This window comes from Mirounga leonina, unplaced genomic scaffold, assembly GCF_011800145.1.
Source record: "Mirounga leonina isolate KUSES-001 unplaced genomic scaffold, KU_Mleo_1.0 Mir_174, whole genome shotgun sequence".
In the NCBI taxonomy this organism is placed as follows: domain Eukaryota; kingdom Metazoa; phylum Chordata; class Mammalia; order Carnivora; family Phocidae; genus Mirounga; species Mirounga leonina.
In genome coordinates, this window is record NW_023270451.1 from 15,139,904 (window position 1) to 15,160,418 (window position 20,515).

Genomic DNA, 20,515 nt, shown 5'->3' on the forward strand with positions numbered 1-20,515 from the left:
CATGTCTGCCACCCTCGCTAGTGTCTATTTCATAACACTCTGTTGAAGGATGGGAAGGCGCTAGCCATGGGAATTCTATGTGCTAGTCAAAAGAAACAGCAACAATGAACACCCCAAGGCAAAAAAAAAAAAAAGTCTTGGAAAAGAAAGGTATATATGGCTGTAGTTTAATGAGTAGATGGAAGAGTGATTTTATATGCAAGGTGGGCAGGGAAGCTAAATCATGTAGGACTTTATAGGCCATTGCAAAAAGTTTAGATCTCAGTCTATATGGAAAAAGAAACTATTGAAAGATTTTAAGTGGAGGAGTTTAATCTCACATTTTATGATCTCACATTCTGGACAAAAAAATATATATCTATATATCTATATCTATACATCTCAAGTTGCTGAAGACACAGACTTAAAGGTAAGGGCAGAAGTGGGGAGACTGGTTAGGTGGCTGTGGTGGGTGTTCCAGTCACATGGTAGAATATTAACAATGGAGATGGAACCTGTCAAGAACTGTCAAGGGTTTTTACCCATCTTGCAATCCGACAGGTTAGACTGCCGTGGTTTTAGGGATGCTGGCAGAAGACATGAGACTCCCGATTCAGAGACAAAGGACTTTATTACCCACAGCCACCACTGTAGCCAGAGTGCAGCATTTATGGAAGTGCCCCAGGCCCCAGTTTTCACTAAGCAGTGCAAAGTGGGCTAACTGACCCTTGTATAAGCAGTTCTCAATACAGGATCAGTATCTGCCTTAAGACTGATTTTGTCCTACCACAGCACTGTTACTGAGTCTATCCTTATTTAAAATATTGGTAGTGTGTTCATCATAGGTTTTTTTTTTTAACGATTTATTTATTTATTTTAGAGAGAGAGAGAGTGCATGTGAGCAGGGGGGAGGGGTAGAGGGAGAGGAACAGAGTCTTAAGCAGACTCCCCGCGGAGCATGGAGCCCGACACAGGGCTCAATCTCAGTACCCTGAGATCATGACCTGAACCAAAATCAACAGTCGGATACTTAACCGACTGAGTCACCCAGGCATCCCCATCATAGGTTTTTTGCATTCATTTTTATTTTTAAAACATACTGCGATAAAACATTATTTCTCTTAATTACTGAGTTTTTGATGCCCCCTTAAATCTGCATCTCAAGCAAGTGCCTCACTTGCCTCCTCGTAGGCCCAGCCCTGCCTTCCCCCTAGCGGGTCAGTGTAGGATGGTGAGTTGGTTGTCTATAACCAGCAGAGCATAAAAATTGGAGGTTTTCCCTCCCCGAAGTTTCCCAGTGTATTGGGTCTGGTGTGTATGGGACTTCAGTCACCCTTGGGGATGGGAAGATTTTGGTCCTATCCATAAGTATCGTTCTCCTCAAAGCAGCTAAAATCAGGGTGGAGGGTAAAGGAGGAATCAGGCAGCACAGAGGGAGAGAGTAACTCCATGCCATTAAGTAAGGCACATTAGCTTTCAGTTTTAAGCATGCAGCAGCTACTTGGCTCAACTGAACAAAGGTCCAGTGTTTCTGAGCCCCCCAAACCCTAAACTGCATGGTAAGATCAAAATTACTGTCACTTCAACTTTGGGAACTCCCTGACTCAGAAGCCAGAGCCAGCTAGCTTTCTGCCTGGGGCACATGGTTTGTGCACTTAGGCTAACTCAGCCTTGACTCACACGGCAGGGACTTTTTTAAAGAAGTCCATCTTAATCCAGGGCCTTTGCTGTCTCATTGTGACATCTCTTAGCATCTTGCCTGGTTTTAACATAAGGACTGGGGAAGTTGTCCAGTGCTTGCCAATTGCAAGAATTTAGATTTCCTTGTGTCTCTTTCACTCTTTCATTCTTGAGTACAGCCCCTTTGTCAGCATTTTAAACCCAATCAAGTCAATAAGAGCCCAAATACTAATCAGTGCCTCATCTATGGTTTTCCAGAGCATTTTTCTGTCTCAGGGAAATCCTGCAGAGACAGCCAAGGTTCCTTTTTTTGCTGCCAGGTTCTGCTGCAAAAAACGGAGAGACCTTTGTCATCTTGGAATGGATCTAAATTTGGTATGAGAGACCACAGCGGGGCATGAGCCCTAGCAGGGCCCAGCTGCTGCCATTCTTCTTTAGCAAGGGTTTATGCACCCGGCCCTCAGCTCCCAGGAGAATCAGCCAAAGTGCAGGTGATTCACCCGGTGTCTGCCTTCTCTGAAGGTCCCTCCTTTCATGCTCAGTATAGGTGTATGTCTCTGCAAGTTGGATGTGATAGGGAGTCAAACTTTCTGCCCACTCAGGACCTGGATCAGATTAGGAAGGAAATCAGGATACCTGGGTGGCTCAGTTGGTTAAGCATCTGCCTTCAGCTCAGGTCATGATCCCAGCACCCTGGGATCGAGCCCCGCATCGGGCTCCTTGCTCAGCAGGAGCCTGCTTCTCCCTCTCCCACTCCCCCTGCTTGTGCGCTCTCTCTCTCTCTGACAAATAAATAAATAAAATCTTTAAAAAAAAAAAAAAAAAGATTAGGGAGGAAATCCACCCCACCCCCTAGAGGAGAGTTAGCAACAATTACAGTACTGATCTAGCAGCTCTATCTGAACCTAGTCCCAGTTACTCAGCCCTTAGCCCCTCCCCAGATCCACCTCATTCATTAGTAGGGAATAATGTGAGCACTAGTACTGCCTGGTTGGCCAGAGAATTTGGGCAACATGTTTGCTACTGATTCCCATGGACTTCTCTCAAATTTTGTTAATTCAGCCCCTACGGCCCTCTTTGAGAAAGCCGTTCCGATCTCATTGCCAAAACTGTCGAAGACTGCATCATCTGAGACCTGACTCTACTTGTAAGGTAACACGTTAGCTTGCCAGGGTTTTGTTGAGGCTGACAGAAAAGCCTTTTTTGGCTTTTTTGGAGGGTTGGCATTGGCTCTGGTCCCTTGGGCTCCACTCCCCATGAGCTGTGCAAAGTGGGCCACGTGACCACCACGCAGACAGTGGTGGCAGCACAGGGCAGGGACCGGGAGCTTCAGGAACCCGAACCTTCCATAATGGATGATATGCTGGCTCTTTGCTCCACAAATAGGCACTGTCTCCGACTTCTAAGTCTCTTTGCTCTACTCATATGCCTGAAAAGAAAGTCCAGAACAAAGGCAGTTAGGGCTTGTGCTTGAAAGACATTTTAGAAGCACAAGACACCGTAGAGAATTATCTTCCAAAAGAACAAACAGAACTTGCTATGGGACTGGATGTGTGGGTGTAAGAGAAAAGGCAAAATCAAGGATGACTCCCAGGTTTTGGGCTTGCACAATCGGGTGGGGTTTGATGTCACTTACTCAAGTGGAAACATTTGGGGGAAGGGATCCGTTTTGCTCACAAATTAATCCCAATATGCCTAGTACGTATCCAAGACGATATGCCAAGATAGCAACTGAATATATGTCTGGAAGCCCAGAAGACAGGTTGGAACTAGTAATAAATACTTGAACAACATCAACATAGGACCTATTTAAGCCAAGGAACTTGATGAGGTGATGAAGAAAAGAGAATCCAAACTGAGGTCTGGGACGCGCCAACACTTGAAGTTCAGGGAGAAGCAAAAAAGCCAACAAAGAAAACTAAGACAAGGAACTTTCAGTGAGGGAAGGAAGGATGTCTAGGAAGCCAAAAAGAAGGAAGTAATTAACCACGTCAAATAGTGCTAGGAGTTTGAGGAAGATCAAAGCAGCAAGGACTTCAAAGAGGCAGAACAAAGAATTACAGATAAATACAGACTCAGTAGTGTGACTTATTAAAGGAACTGGACAATTGCATTTATGAGGCTACTACTTGGGCTTGTAAGAAGACTAAAAGTTGTCAAATTAAAACAATTATATTAAATAATATGCTGCATAAACTATGACCAACATGCATCTTTAGTTCTGCCGCCGCTTGCCCCTTTAGTATTCTATGAGCATAATAATCCCCCACCCCTGGATGAAAATCCCAGTGGGCACATTCAAATCCTGAGTGTTCACCATATGTGAGGCCCCATTCTGGTGCTGGGGATAGAGCAATGAATGAAAATGCTCACAAACTTTGTAGGCCCATGAATGTGCGCTCTTAGGAAATATGGTCCTACAATCATTTTCAATGAAAAATAGTCTCTATTAGGAAATTAAAATGTCTAGTCCTGGGTAATTCTCAAAGCCATACCTTGACTTAACATCAATCCTCATTTTCTCCCAAAGTCCGGCCTGCCTCAGGCTGAGAGCCCGCAGTGCCTGACTTTTCTTTTCCCTTTGTTCACATTCCCCAGTCCACCAGTTGCTGTTTCCCTCTCAGCCCTGATTAAAACGTAATAAGGAAGAAGCAGGACAGTTCTCACATAACTGGATGGTTTTATGATCTCCACAGTATTTGTTAAACACACATCCTTAGGATACCTGGAAGGTGATTAAGGGTTGTTTTCATGCAATCTTCAGAAATTTCCAGCTGCTTTCTTTTCTCCTGCTGGTCCTTGAGTGAGTCGGCTGGAAAATCCTATTCTAAGTTGTCCCTTGTGGCTCCATCCTCAGTCCCAGGGCACCCAGGTATACCCTGCCACTGGCCTCTTTCTAGGAAGGACTCCAAGCTCCTCCACATGGGCCCAAGACTACCCTTGATGGCTCTGTCTAGTGTGGCCCAGCTTGTCCATACATGACACTCACATATCCTTTGTTTTGATAAATTCTTACAGTAAAGGACAGTCTTAGTATAGTAGCAAGCTCCGCCAAGAAAGTAATTAGTCTTTTCTCACCTTCTAGATTTCCAAGACAGGAATCAGGCTCCAAACCAGGGCATCTTCCCCCTGCAGGAAAACCTCAAACCTTCTGTGAATAGTCATAGGGAAGCTCTCCTCTCTAGGCCTGAGGTGAGGAGATGAGCACAACCTTCCTTCGGAGAGGAAGGGTCTACAACTCATAGCACGGCTCTTCCCGATATAGCCTCCTCATAAAAGCCTCTCCTCTCCTTTTAGTGTGTTCGAGTGTGGGCAGCTTCCACGTTATAGACATGTTTTTAGAAAAGGTTTCCTTGAAAACTGGCACATTTGAACTTGCCTCACCCTCACAGTGATATCTGATATCTCTCCTCTTGGCTCCACAGTCAAAGCTGAGGATGGAGAAGTAGAGTTCTAAAGGAAGAAGACAGTTCTGATATTATCTATGTAAAAATAAAAACAAATTACACCAGAAATTGGGCTTGCTATAAATAACACAGTTATGATTTATCAAGGCTTTTACATCGTGGAATGAGATAGTGGACTCTTTTCTGAGCAGTTAGCAGAAGGGAAAGGAGCCTGCAATGCGGGGGCCAAGTTGGACAGTTAAAAGGGAAAAGAGGTTTAAAATAGAGAGGACAGATTGTGCTTTTAGCATATAAAGTAAACCCAGAGTCTGAAGAATTATGCTATAAGTATAACCTGAATTTTTTTTTTAGTCAAAAACAGAATGCAGCCTCCTAATGTTATGTGGCTTCTCCAGTTAATTGTTCAGTCTTCAGGTTTCTTTGATTAGAGAAGAAGGTCAGGCACTTTAGGGCATAAGAGATTATGCTATCTGGTAACAGCATTGCCTGGAGAAAAAGGACAAAGAAATCTAAAATCATCTTAGGATTTACCATAGCTACTCTGAGTAGAAACTGATAGAAGAAATAATTAATTTCCATTTTTCAGTACCGAAAGCAATAAAATATGTAGAAGCTAATTTAGGATTTTCCCGAAAATGTATGGGAGCTGAAGTTAGGACAGTTGATGAGATCAGTGAAGATGAAGAGTGAAAGCAAATGAATGAATTAAAGACATGCTAAAACCTAGTTTTGAGGTGTACTTTCAGGGGAGGCAAAGAGGAAGCAAGTGAAATTCCTCTGTCAAGAACAGGTGTATGGAAGCCTAGAGAACAAAATGACTGAACAGTGAGTACCTGATGTATCAAAATTCCAGAGAGGTGCCAATGAAATAATTAAAGATGGGTACCCCAGAAGAAAGTTGACAGTGTTCCCTGATTTTGAGTAGGAGAACCAATGGCTGATAGGTAGAACTCCTAGCAAAAAAAAAAAGAGAGATGGAGAAAAATGTAAAAGGTCCCAATTTGTTCATGATTATAGTAAACCTTAAACAAGCCAAGTTGATTGACTGAAACCATCAGCAATCTGGTCACTTCATCACTGAATATTGATATTTTACTCTTTAGGATTCTGACTTAGGTGGTTCTGCAGAAACATCTTTCCACAAATATAAAGAAGAAAACAAACAGAACAAGAAAATCCATGTAAAGTCTTGGCAAGCTTTCAGGAGCACCCGACACAAATGAATTTGTTTACAAATCTTCAGTGATGTTTCCATAAACATCCCAAGCTCAGAAGATCCCATTTAGTTATTATTTTGGTTTGGTTATACTAACAATAGAACTTTGAATGATTTGGGTTTTGTTTGTTTTTTTTTTTTCTTACTTTGGTCTTTTTTCAGTGTTCTTTTCAGTAGGCCACATGATTGAATTTACAGCCGGGCATTTAACTAGGCCACCTTTTCTTGTAGGTGCAGACCACAACCATGTGCATCTCCGTTAGCCTAAGTGGCTTTGTGGTCCTGGGCTGTCTGTTTGCACCCAAGGTGCACATCATCCTGTTCCAACCCCAGAAGAATGTGGTCACACACAGACTGCACCTCAATAGGTTCAGTGTCAGCGGAACTGGGACCACGTATTCTCAGTGTAAGTACAGAACTCGGCGCTGACCCGTCCGTGAACGGCACCGGAATAGGGAGCACACTCAGAGGGGAAGCCAAGGACATAGTCAGGCAAGGATAACAAACGTCCATCCCCGTGAACAATCTCAATTTGATTTTAGTAAGTCCTGGTTCAACCACATGTGTCAGGTACCGTGCTAGATGCGAGGGATACAGAGGTGAGTAGACAAATCAAAGCTCCCGTTTTGGTAGTGCATGCAGTCTAGCAGGGAAGACAAACATTAAATTCGCAGCAGCAGTTAGGATGTCTGGCCACGTTGTGGAGTCAGAGAACCTACTCCCTAGTCCTGACTCTGCAATCAGTTCAGGGGGTAACCCTGAGCACCTCACTCTACTATTCGCAGCCTTACTTTACTCATTAGCCTAGAGGGTTGGACCAGACTGGTGCTCTGTAAAGGATGTTCTATGTCACAGAGATGATGAAGGCGCTTCATGAAAAATTTAAAAGGGAAGATGACTGAGTAAGATGGAAAATGGTACATCCTAAATACCCCCTTGGAAGTTCAAAGCACCTCCCTGGACGTGAGCGTGTTAGTCTTTTTTTTTTTTTTCTTTTTCTTTTTATTGTTATGTTAATCCCCATACATTACATCATTAGTTTTAGATGGAGTGTTCCATGATTCATTGTTTGTGCATAACACCCAGTGCTCCATGCAGAATGTGCCCTCCTCAATACCCACCACCAGGCTAACCCATCCTCCCACCCCCCTCCCCTCTAGAACCCCGTTTGTTTTTCAGAGTCCATTGTCTCTCATGGTTCGTCTACCCCTCCGATTTCCCCCGCTTCATTCTTCCCCTCCCGCTACCTTCTTCTTCTTCTTTTTTTTTTTCTTAAGATATATTGCATTATTTGTTTCAGAGGTACAGATCTGAGATTCAACAGTCTTGCACAATTTACAGCGCTTACCAGAGCACATACCCTCCCCAGTGTCTATCACCCAGTCCCCCCATCCCTCCCACCCCACCCCCCACTCCAGCAACACTCAGTTTGTTTCCTGCGATTAAGAAGTGAGCGTGTTAGTCTTAAGAAACCCTACAGCAAGGCAGCCTGTTTAACCTCTATTTACTGTTTCTTAAATGTATTCGACCACAGTTAAACCAGCTAATGTGTTCCCATGGAACACCCTTGAAAAATGCTGGAGTACATCTTCCTCGGGCTTCCCTGACACGATGCTTTTCCGCTGCGAGCCAGCTGAGAAGCAGTGTCACGGGCAGGACAGCAGAGGAATGCTCTAGTCCACGCGGTCTCTCCTGCTGGCCTGCAAATATCTGAAACACTACCCTTAGCGAGTCACTCATTTAATTATTAGGCACAAGGTACCTAAAGGGGACAGCGTTTTAAGCCATTTTCAGCTTCTCTGTGGTATGAAGCAAGAGAAATTCACTGTGACAAGGGTGTGGGGGGGGGGTGAGGGAGGAGGGGTGAAGCCACAGGAGGGGGAAGGAAGACTGGAGTGACAGAGACAAATGACTACTTCACCATTTGGCCTCGAGTCGATGGGAAAGAATGCTTCAAAATAGCTCCGCATCACAGACCAAGCAATCACATTAGTGCCCCAGTTTCTGCAACAAAGTATGCTACGTAACAGGGCTGCCCTTCCCCCAGCAAACAAAGGCAAGGCTTCGGGCTGAAAGCAGGTGTTCCCGGCACAACTCCACGTGGAGTTAGGGTTGTGGAGACAGGGATAGGGTGCAGATAGGGAGATAGGAATGTGACTGTCTTTCCAGCCGCAAGTGCTGGGTGTCCCCATGGCTGAGTCCCAGGACAAGGTAAAACTTGTAAAATAATTTTCCCTGGACCTTAGAGAAAACTGCTTATTTCTTGAGCAAACAAATCTCTTTTCTAGAGCCCAACTATAACAGCTGGCGAGTCCAGACAAGAAAGAACTGGCAATAACAAAACAAAACAACAACAATAAGAGCAGGAACTATCATTAACTGAGTGTTCTCTAGCTGCTGTGCATGGTGCTCAAGGTTACACACACGTGTGCACGTGTGTTATAGGTTATTTAATGCACACAATGCCCAGACATCCAGAAACCAGCATCCCACATGCTGAAAATGGCCCAACTGGAATTTAGAGTCAGTTTCTCTGATTTCAAAGGCAGTGTATCAAACTACTTTATCAAACTCCAACAAGCCACTTGACTCGTGCAAGCTGGGGAAGTTAGGTCCAAGGTAGGCTTTACTGGGAGAACAACAGGAAAGTTACCCTAGGCTCGCAGCAAGATTTACTTCCGAGCAAAAGTCATCTTGTTCTCAGAGCTCAGAGTTCCTGGTTGTTATTCAAACAACTGAACAAGGGCCCTAAATCTTCCACACACATGGATACATGCAAACCTCAGTAATTTTGAAATGGCAGCATTTCCTGATATATATGCTAGGAATTAATAAATTCCTCAAGGGATAACAAGGGCACTTGACCCAACCAAGTCTCTCTTCAGAATTTTAAAAATATCCATTTACACAAAAATAATGTATTTTGACCACAAGGGACCTGCATAAAGCTTTCACTCAGAATGCTAATCTGCTAGTGGCCCAATTAATAATTCAAAGTCAGCATCTACCCAGCCCAACATTTTAGAACAATTTTGTTACTCAGTGAAATTTTAGGTAAATTTTTTTTCTTCAAAAAAGACTTCATTTTTTAAATAGTTTTTCTCTAATCTATATTAATGAAGTGGTATTAAAATAATAAGGTGAAGAAGTCATGTGATACCTCTGAGCATTTCAAAGTGTATAACTAAATACATTAACCCATTATTTGTAATTCTTTATCTTTTATTCAAAATAGTTTTACTTGTGGGCTCATACTTCTCAAAGATATACAATGATTCAAGAATCGACACTGGGCTTCCTGACTTGTGATTAATATCTTACCCATTTTAATAAATTAGAACTACAGTCATTGATTTCACTCATTCATTAAATGCTTGAGTACCCTCTATACAACAGAAATTTCTAAGCACCTGTGTACATAATGGTGAAAAGGACAGACACCCTGGTCCCATGAAACTCGGTGTCTGGACCAGTTTTGTCCACACTGTAATGTGTAACCCATTAATAGGTCATGAAATTTATGCAGTATGTTTGGCCAGCATTTTTCAGAAGAAAAAAATATATATTAGAATCATTATATGTAATAAGGGTAAGTAGTATTTCATTAAGTTTGCTCCAGAGGTGACGTATATATACAAGGTCCAAGTAAAATGTTTACTACTGTGAATTGCAACCAAAGAAGTTTGAAAGACACTGGCCTATGGTATCTAGTTTACAGATGAACAGTTATTGACCTACTGTTGTAACCATTTAAGCAACCAGTTTAATTTCTCAGTGCCTGTTTCCTCCATTAAATATTCAGCTCAATTTATATTCATTTCCCTCCTAAATACCAGGAAGTACATGGTTTTATAAATCAAGAAATATCCTTAAATTGCTCTGAGTTCATTAGCTAAAGCATATGTTTTACTTAGTTGGCACATAATTTATGTTCTGGTAAGCATTATTCAGGCATTTTATTGTTTTGAGTTATTGTTACCAATATTGCTGCTGCTTTTCTAATTTAATCCCTCCAGATGTAAAAATAACAACTCCATGTGTTGATGAGAATAAGTTAGTGTAGCAACAGGGTTACCCCCCCAACACACACATATATCTAGTTAGCTATTCCCACATGGCAAACTTCCCCCAAATTTTGTGCCTTCAAAACAATAACCCTTTTAAAAAATTAAAAACAAAACACAGTAACTCTTTTATCATCTCACGATTCGGTGGGCCCGGAATTCAGGCAGGGCTTGGCTGAGCAGTTCATCTGCTCTTATGAGGCCTGGACTGGGTCCTCCTGTGGTTTCAGCTGAGACCGAGCTGATCCAGAGACTACAGTGGTTCTACTCACACTTGGCAGCTTGGCAGGATGCCTTGCCACGGAATCATAAAGAGGATGACAAAGCCTGTCGAGATTCGAGGGAAGGTCCATAGACCCCCTCACCTCTGAAATAATTTGTGGCCATTTTTATTATGCCACTTTCACCCAATTCTTCCTCCAATAGTGCAGTTTTATCAGGAATCACAAAGACGGGACACACGCAATCTTGCGTAATGCCAAGAAGTTACCCAGGCTGGGAGGTGCAGCCAAATTCATTCCCACTTAATTCTCAGGCAACAGTAGCAGAAATACCACATCACTTAGGAGCCTGGGTGAGCCACCTGACGGCAGCTAAGGGGGCTGAGAGCAGACAAAGTAATAGGATTGGATTTTAAAAGCTGAGCCGTTGCTCCAAGAAGTTGAAAAACATGACCAAACTTAGAAACAGGCATGCAAGAAAGGACGTGGTTAGGGACATCTCGGAAAACTCGTGTTCTGCAAAATGTTTACATCCTGCTAAGTGCAAAAGAGAACAATTTTAGTTATATCTGATTAGCTATACGCAGTGGGAGTCAAAATAATACAAATGAAGGGAACATTAATTTTTCTCTATTAAGTACACCCATAGGCCAATGGCTTCCAGTATTTGTGGACCATACAGACAACCAAAAAAAAAACCCCTCTTTGAAATGGAGTTCCTAGGCCTCACCCAGAGATATGCTGAGTCATATGGTCTGGGTCAAAAGCAATCTGGTTTGTAACAGATACTCCAGCTGGTTCAATGGAAGCGGCCCAAGGGAAATATTTTGAGAGCCTCGGCCTAAACCATGCTGCCTGCTTCATCTGCTGTGATCAGTGCAGGACAGGGAGAGCCTCTGAGAGGGCCCTCAAGGAGGAAGCAGGCAGTGGGATCAGAGGGCGAGAGGTGTTCTGAACTCCCATCCTCTGCCTCGTGATGCCAACAGCCACAACCCCGTGCAGCTGCCATTTCCCAGCTCTCTCTGGAACCCTCCAGAGAAGGCATTTCTGGCACAGAAATGGGTCACGTGGCCCACTTTGCCAAAGACAGGCAATCAAGAACATAAGCTGCAAGTGTAAGTAGAGCTGCATAATCTTGAAGGAGACAAGCTGGATGTACACGTGAGGTTATGCAGCAGAAAACCCTAGGGGCCCCATGCAGGTCAGAATGTTGTTGACCCTACTATGAGCTCGTATCAGCCCGGAGTGGGGAGAGAGAGGTGAGAAATGGGGTGTGCCCAATCATTGTCAGAGCCATTATGTATCCAGACCTGGTCCTTTGGGGATGTGTGTTTCTCTTGCTCATGGTGATCATTCAGATGTACGTATGCCATTATCATTAAGAACAGTCAAGAGGCTTCTGCTGACTAATGATGCTCAGATTTGGGTCCCGGAGGAGCTGCAGGTATAATGAGATTGATTTCTTCTGCCAAAACCTTATTCAGAAAGTCACTTGTCTAGGTGGTGAAGTGCGAATGGCTTCATTAATAGAATTATCCTTTATCACAAAGGATTTTCACGTTATAAGGAGCAGTGGTATAAAAAGATCAAGTGAACAGTCTTTCAGAGTCATGCTATCATTTTCCACAGGGCTACAGCAACTGAAAGCAAGCATCTGAGGACCAGACTTTGCACTTGTCGATGGCCAAGCCTTTGAAGTACCCCAGTTAAAAGGGGGCAAACCATTGCTCAAGTCCGAGTATGACTTTATAAAAGAAAAAAAAGGCATATAATGCCCAAGTTTCTTCTCGACAGTGCAAGTCCAGAAAATCAGCATAATAGGCCTGCACTTGACAGTCGAGGGAGTCCCATAATGACACTATGTACTAGACCGGCCAGGCAAATTAGCACGCTATTTGGCAATGCACACTGAATTGATGGTCTTCTCTGCCACAGGCATAAGTATATTATAAACATAAATCCTGGCTGGCCAATCCGAGAGGAGCTGAGAGTATTCAGCAAGCTAAGCCATCTGCTGCGTCCAGGCAGAATAGACCTAGTGCATCCACATCAGACAGATGTCAATCCATTTTCCCTTTGGAGGGGAAAGTCACAGGATGCCTGAGAACCTCATTCCATCCTCTTGCACCCCTTCCTCCTTGAGGGTGGGAGAAGAGAGAGGCCCTGGCTCTCACAGATGACCCTACATGTATCGGGGAACGGATGTTCACACTTCCCCTTTCTTCTATGTAACATTTCCATTGTATTTGTCTCACAACTGCCTTTTTTAACCCCTAAATCTCTTTACCTCTAATACGTCACTAGGTTTTCCCCTAAGCAAACATAGCCTACCTTCTTTAATAACAGTGACCAAAGGAACTCGAGCTGGAAGAGAATGCTAAGGATCATTTATTCTAATAACCATATTTCGGGACGGGAAAACCGGAGCCCTGTCTGTTAGACACTTTAAGGAATTCGATAAGTGAAGTCACAGATAAAACTCTCAAAAGCGGCTATGTGCCTCTTCTGGCCTCTCTGGATTTTCTGCCTCAGCTCAATTACCAAATGCACGTCAGAGATTATTCTGACAGCGAGAATCTTAGCATCTGCAAATTCAGTGATTTCTTTTTTAAATTAGAAGCCTTCTCTTCAGTGCCACACATGGCAGCATCTTGTTCTATGGGCATAGGGGCGAACGTGTATTCTTCCCAAAAGCCCATTCTGAGAAGTTCAATGGCATAAACCATGTCCATCGGAGACCCCGGGGACCCCACACCCGGGCTGCACACAGGGAAGGTGTGCTATTCCCGAGGGGCTACCCACAAAGCTGCCCAGAAAACGTGCTCTGGTGAGGACAAAACAATACTGTTAATGGTGACTGGCTAAATGTTTATGTCCACGATAAAATTTCTCTCATTTAAATAGTAGTTTAAAAGTAAGCATCGTTTGTTTTTTTTAAGCCTGTCTTGCATTAAATGACATTTTACAGTTCCCTTTTGTCCTCTATCATTGAATACAATGTAAACTCAGTAACTGAAAGAGAGCCCTTCAACCAGCGATGCCAACAGTCATATGCATTTCCATGTAACTCCAAATTTATTAACGCCTTTAGGGACGTGGTACAATGCTCACAACTATGCAGATATGTTAATTTAAAAAGGAAATATGTATATAATCAAATACTGCCCGTACTTTGACTTCAGATGGTCAATTCCTTAAAGCAAGCAAAGAGTCTAACATCAATTTATTCTGTACTATTTCTCCTTCCAAGTTCCTTTTCATTTTGTTTAAGTGAAATTCACTGGAGAACATCCATACATGGAAATATCTGTATCCCTAGAATGGGAAAATGCTTATATATGGAAATTTTTTTTTAATGTCTTCCCTACTGAGAGTAATGTCAGAGGCTTTGGGATAGGGACTCCTTAGTAGGTAATTGTGATCAATTTGATGGATAATTTACTCCTTCATTCAAGAAGCTTTTGGGCTGAGGCTCAGCTCTAGGCACTGGGGATGTGGTAATGAACAAAACAGCCAAACCAAGAATACATAATAAATCAGGTGTTGATAAGCGACGTGGAGAAAATAATGTGGGCAAGGACAAATACGGCTGCATGGGGACACAGGGTTCCTGTTTTTTATACAGTGGCCAAGGAAAGCCTCTCTGATACAGCGCCATTTGACCAAGAGCATGAAGGAAAGGGAACAAGGGAGCCCTGTCTGTATCTGGGGAAATGCAAAGGTCCACAGCTGGAAGAACAGCAGAAAGGCCGAGAGGAAAATGACTAAGGATGAAAGTAGGAGGAGATGAGGACAGAGAGGGGTCAGAGCAGGAGGACCGTGGAAATCACTGTCAAGACATTTCCTTTTTTTCCTGAAAGAACTGGGAAACACGCACCAAGGGTGTGGAATGACCTGACTTTAAAAGCATTGCCTTCATCACTTTGGCTGTGTGGGCAGGACAGGAGATGGACAGCAGGCAGAGACATAATTTAGGAAGCTATGGCTGAGTCCAGATGTCCGTGGTTCATGCCAGAGGGTGGCAGCGATGGAAGCGAGTGAAGCGTTCAGACGCTGTATGTAATTTGAAGGTGAAGCTGACAAGATGAGCTGCACGAGAAGAGAGGACGAATGCTTGACATTATTTTATTAGAGTTTAACACTTGTGGCCTGATTTTGATCCCTAGACAAAGTAACACATACAGCTCTTAGTAGCTGTTTGAGCCTCAAGGTAAAGGAGCTTCTGATCCTTGCCTGAAAACACATTTGGGTAAGAAAGAGGAAAAACCAGAGACGTTGGGCAACTAAGAGGAAGCAAAAAGGATACAAACTAGAATAGCACAATAAATTACTATCCTTCCATTTTCACATTATTTATCGCACATCCACTTTCATATGCCTTGCGGGGTGGGGGGAGGAGAGAGTAACAGAACATGATTAGAAAGAAAGCATGATGGGGCGCCTGGTTCAGTCAGTAGAGCACTTGACTCTTGATCTTGGGGTCATGAGTTCAAGCCCCATGTTGGGTGTGGAGCCTACTTAAAAAATAAATAAATAAATAGATAGATAGATAGATAAATAAATATATATATATATATTTTTTTTTTTTTTTTGAAAAAAGGAAAGCAAGCATGACAGCTTATCGTGGCAACAGTGAACTGGGGTGTTTAGTCAGAGACCAAGTGGAATTTCTGTTGATAAGGTAATTAAGCTGTATTCTGGGTCATAAAACAGTACATGCCGTATTTTCTCTTTCCGTGAATCTTGTCTCACAAAAAATAAGTCACTGAATGAAGAAGGCTTTGCATTCATAATCTCTAACTCCACATTTGGAAATTAAATCTTGGGTCTGTAGATTTTTATCCCACATCATCATGAATATGATTTCTTCTTAAATCTACTGTTAAATTTAAGACCATGACTCAAAGAATCTAGCCTCATTCCTTAATAACTGCCACTGTGAAGTCTGACATAGCAAGGCCACCAAAATGGTGGCAGTCGTGTCATCATCTGCACGGACAACTGGTATTAATCAGCAGATGAACATCTGGAATGCGCCCTCGGGGCCCAAGTAACATCAAGGTGATGAGTAAGAAAACAGGTTCAATAACAAAGCAGGAAGACAAAGCAACAGACAGCTGGTAGAAACTGAATTCCATGACCATAGCATTAAAATATCTAAACAAGCAGACATGCTGGGAAAAATTACTTGGGGTTACCAGGAGCAAGGAAACAGAACAGATGGGAACAAACTGGAATGTCTGTTCTGTTTAAATGTTTTACTTTTTACCCCGAGTCTGCTATATTACACAGTTATAGTAACACACTGATTCTCAGGAACCAAGTCTCAGCCACTAAATTGACTAAGAGACTTGGCATCCGTAAGAATCTATTAAATATGTTTAGCATTGATTGAGGGCCCAAGTACCTGAAAAAAATGGGGTCATTTTCCCCACAGCCTGGCCAGCCTGTGCATTACGGGTGGAAGAGAAATGGATTTCACAGTGTGAGACAAAGCAGCCTCTTGGCTGCATTGATTTCCAATGCTGCCCCTAAGTGTGTGAAGTAAAATCTGCGTTTTGATGGGTGTGAATGGCCCTTTTGTGATCAATGGTGGAACTTATTCGGTCCTTTTCCACTATCTTCAGTTTTTACATTGCATCACACCACCTTAGCCTGGAGTGACTAACACCTGCTGCTCACCCCCCACCCTCCCCCTCAACAAAGCCAAAAATAAGCCAGCATACCTCTTATTTCTGACAGAAAGTATGATTATAGAAATCTGCTTAACTGCACTTAAGAAAATGGGCTAAACTTACACCATTAAAAACCTCAGGAGAATTTCATTAGAATAATAGCAAAAGCTCATCACAAACACACGCATGGAAATGATAGTACTTTGCTCTCCCCCAGATTTCACTACCTTGGGGAATAACAGATGGGCTAAGACGGGAGGCGTATGTAAAATATTTATGAAAGGCAAAGTAATTGAGATAGTAAACTCATAAAACAGCAATTTCCTCTACTATATTCAGCAGCATGGACAAAAATGAGGATATTTTTTACATAATAAAATAAAATGTGCTGGCAGAAGCTACAGACGAACATTAAAAGAGAAGCAGAAAAACACAAGTTACCACCCGCTTCAATACACTTAAAAGTAGGGAAGAAATAACTACAGAAAGAGTCTGGTGGGGAGGGAGTTTGCTGCTGTTATTCCTGTTAAGAAAAACCTTGAATTTGTAGGACGTGTATTATCAAGGCCTGCCACTGCTGTGAATTTGTATCTTCCTCTCAAAGAGTTTCAACGCTCTAACATAGGGCGTTACCTTTAATGTCCCTGTGATGCAGGTAGGTGAGTCCAAGTTCTTCTGCAGATTTCCATAATGGTATCCACAGGGGCCCAGGGGAACACGATTTGAAACTATAACTTAGGATTTTCCATGCAGCCACCTTTGTAGCCCCCGTCCTTCTTACCCACCTAGTCAAGATCCACTCGAGTTTTTAGAAATTTAGAATGCAGTGAGCAAGAAAAATCATAAGATCACACTGAAGAACCGAGCTCCAAAACAGTATGGGGACTATCACAGTAGGTTTCTGATACAATCTTCAAAAGTGCCGAAGGGAAGAGGGTATTAGACTTATCCAAGATGGACACAGAGGGGCATGAGCATACCAGTCCCTGGTTCTCCTAGACTTACCCCCATAACCTATCATTCCTCTTCAAGCTCTGAAAATGAAAAATCTGCACAGAAATAATAAAACTTGATCCGGAAAAGATGAAGAGATTAGTCAGAATGTCAAAGGCACCATGCCTGCCACAGGATGTACACAGCCTGGGCCAGTTCTCTCCGCAGGGGTGGTGGAAAGTCATTGTCACAGTGTGGCTGGAGAAGCAAAAAGCCCTACCTGTCCCAAGACAAGACTGCCCCTATGCCTTCTCTCTCCTGGTCATTTCTTCAGGTGAAAATATTATTTCCTTCTCGAAACTTCCATTGGTTCTCCCAGTTCTTTGAAATGCAACCATTTATACAGTCATTCAGAGAATATTTATAGAGGTTCTATTCCATGACCAGCATTTGGGATAAAATAATGAAAAAGACAGAGCCCAGCATATTTTCTAGTCAAGAATATTAATAGACATAAGACACTAACAACAACAACAACAAAGAGGCAAGAAAAAAATCAGTTTTAAAATTAGGTAATATGACAGAGAATTACTGGCCAGCTATTTAAATTAGGTGGCCTGATGATAGCCTTTTCCAGGAGGTGATATTTCAGATGCAGATGACAAGAAGAAAGCCGACACGTGATGGAGAGAGGGAAGAACATTCCTGGCAGAGATGGCAGCTACTGCCAAGGCCTGCCATCGCTGGGATGTGCTGCGCTTGAGGACAAATGCAGAAAAAGTGGGGGAAAGAACCATGGAATGAAATGATTACAGAGAGATAGGCATGGTCTCAATCACCCGGGGATGTGTAATCCGGAGGAAGAAGAGCACAAAGGAGGCCATTAGGGGAGCACAGGGAGGTGACGGACATTTCAACATACTGTCACTGCTCTACGGAGAATGTGTGGCAAGGCAGCAAGAGTGGAAACAGACACCAGCAGCACAATTGTCCCGGTGGCCAACAGCCACATGATGGTGGCTCGGCCCAAGGTGGTGGACGCACAGATGGGTAGGCAGATGCGGAGAGTGAGTTGACTGGGCCACGCAACTGGTCTGATGTGGGAGGAAGGACAGAGAAGGAAGGAAGTGTCACCCTTAGACTTCTGGCTCGGGTCACTGGCTGGAGAGTGAGGCCATTGACTGAAGAAAGGAAGACTAAATGGGGACAGGTTAGGGGATCAAGAGTTACCCTTTGCCACTTGATTTCGAGAATGCCAGCAGAGCACACATACTGAAGAGCCTGGCATGCCTCCTACGTTTCCACCCAATGGTGGTCGAACGTCACCTCACCTTGTTCTTTCTCTTGCCTTACCTAGCTTTCATGAAGCTAGGGTTACATGAAGTAGGAAGAAGCTTTACAAGGAATAAAGTAAAACCCTCACATTTGAAATTATTATCATTATCCCTTTCCATCCAGTATTTATCTCGCACCCGCTGTGTTCTTCACTACAGAGAGATAGATTATGCCATGTTTTCTCCCAAAGTTGTGCCTTTTAGTGGGATCAGGTTGTAAAGAAAATTGAACCTGATCCTGCAAATGATCAAAGGAAAAATATCTCCAAGAGTTAGCATGTCACAGGACTCTGCTTAACCTCAATCACAGAGACTTGTCTTTACAGCTTTTCTTACACACCTAGCTGAGCAATCAATGCAAAATCGAGAAGTTGTTGGTTCCCTAGTGGTGAGCCTGCTGAAAGACTTCAGTGCCCCAAATATGGTGATTGAGCACATCATCTCAAAGTTTATAATTAGTTTCTCCTTTGTGTTTAAAGAAAACCCTATGGAAAATGCCATTTTATGGGGCAAGAATATTTCCACTATCAGGCATAAATACTTCAGCAGAAAATGAGCTTATATGATTATTAACCAAGAGATATGCACTTAAAGAATGGGAAAGCTGACGTCAGCTTGATCTGGGCTTTGGCCAGGTAGCCAAGAGGATCAGTTCCTTCTCGGCAAAGCATATCATCATGGACAGGCCAAGGGATGCAACATAAACAGCTCTAAAAGGAAATGAAAGGCCATCTCTGATTCTCTTGGCTACATAGTTGCGCAGCCCATGGAAACGGGGGCTCCTTGCTTTTTTTGTCCTCATTCAGTAAAATGACAAAGCCGTATGTAGATTTCTCATAAAAACAAAACCTTTAAATTAACAAGAGATATGAATTGCATCGAGGAAAACTAAATGCCGTAAAAAGAACGAATATACATACCCATGTTATACTCACACCCTGACAGTGTCGTCACTGTTGTCATTAACAAGAGCCTCATCCCTTTGGAATGTCTCCCCTTCTGAAAATCGTTAAGAAACTGAGTTCTCAGCACCCCAGCCCTTGCTAGAGTGTTCACAGAGGTTATCCACTTGAGCAATGAAAATGCATCAAACCATTCTGTAAGGCAGTGGAGTTCACAGGTGACTCGTGAGACTACGTAAGAGGCATCCCTGCCCAGAGAGAGCAAAAGTAATTGAGGTACTATAAACCGTAATTAATTTAACAATCTTTAAGAAAATTGCAGTGAGCTTTCAACTTTGCACATTCTATCTTAACCAGTTTATAGTTTACCAAAGCTAATTTTAAATCCACGAGCGACTCCTTTCAACAATGATGATGCTCACAAATTCTCTCTCCAAGAGGGACATTAGTGGAAGTATGCACCAGGATACCAAGCTAATTTTGATCAGAACACATTTAGAAAGCTGACCTACTACAGCATTAAGTCACTTAGCCTTTTCCAAAGCTAAATTAAAAATGGGTTTTTGAACTTAATTTTACCTAGTGTCTGGGATTATCCATTCCATTACCTATGTGGCTTATTTGACTGAACTGAATTTTCTGACCTGCTTTGTTTTCCAGCTTCTGCAAGCACCTATGTCCCAACGGTGTGCAATGGGCGGGAAGTTCTCGACTCCACCACCTCATCTCTGTGATTGTGAATTCCAGTTCAGTTCTTGTGTTTTTAGACTGTTAGACAAAAGTGCTCGCGTGCAGCTCCAGAATATGGAAACTGAGCAAAAGAACCCTAGTACCTTTTTTTAGAAACAGTACGATAAATTATTTTTGAGGACTGTACAGTATATAGTGATGTGCTAGAACTTTTTAGGCTGATTTTAGCGCCCCTATTATTAACGATTCCCTGGAACATGGAAATAACCATTGTTTACAAGAGCTGAGCATTGGTGACAGGGTCTGACAGGGTCAGTCTAAACAAAAATATGGTGGCAATATTAGGTAACTTTTTTTCCTATGAAGTTTTTTGTAGGTCCTTGTTGTAACTAATTTAGGATGAGTTTCTATGTT

General features: G+C 42.8%; 1 protein-coding gene across 1 annotated transcript in view; it reads left to right on the forward strand.

Moving 5' to 3' along the window:
• GRM3 (glutamate metabotropic receptor 3) overlaps positions 1–20,145 on the forward strand; it is a 99,317-nt gene extending 79,172 nt beyond the window's left edge. The window contains exons 4-5 of the mRNA XM_035021414.1: positions 6,514–6,688; positions 20,072–20,145. Of these exons, the coding sequence (XP_034877305.1) occupies positions 6,514–6,688; positions 20,072–20,145 (249 nt within the window). The remainder of the gene's footprint in view (positions 1–6,513; positions 6,689–20,071) is intronic.
• The last annotated feature ends 370 nt before the right edge of the window (positions 20,146–20,515 follow it).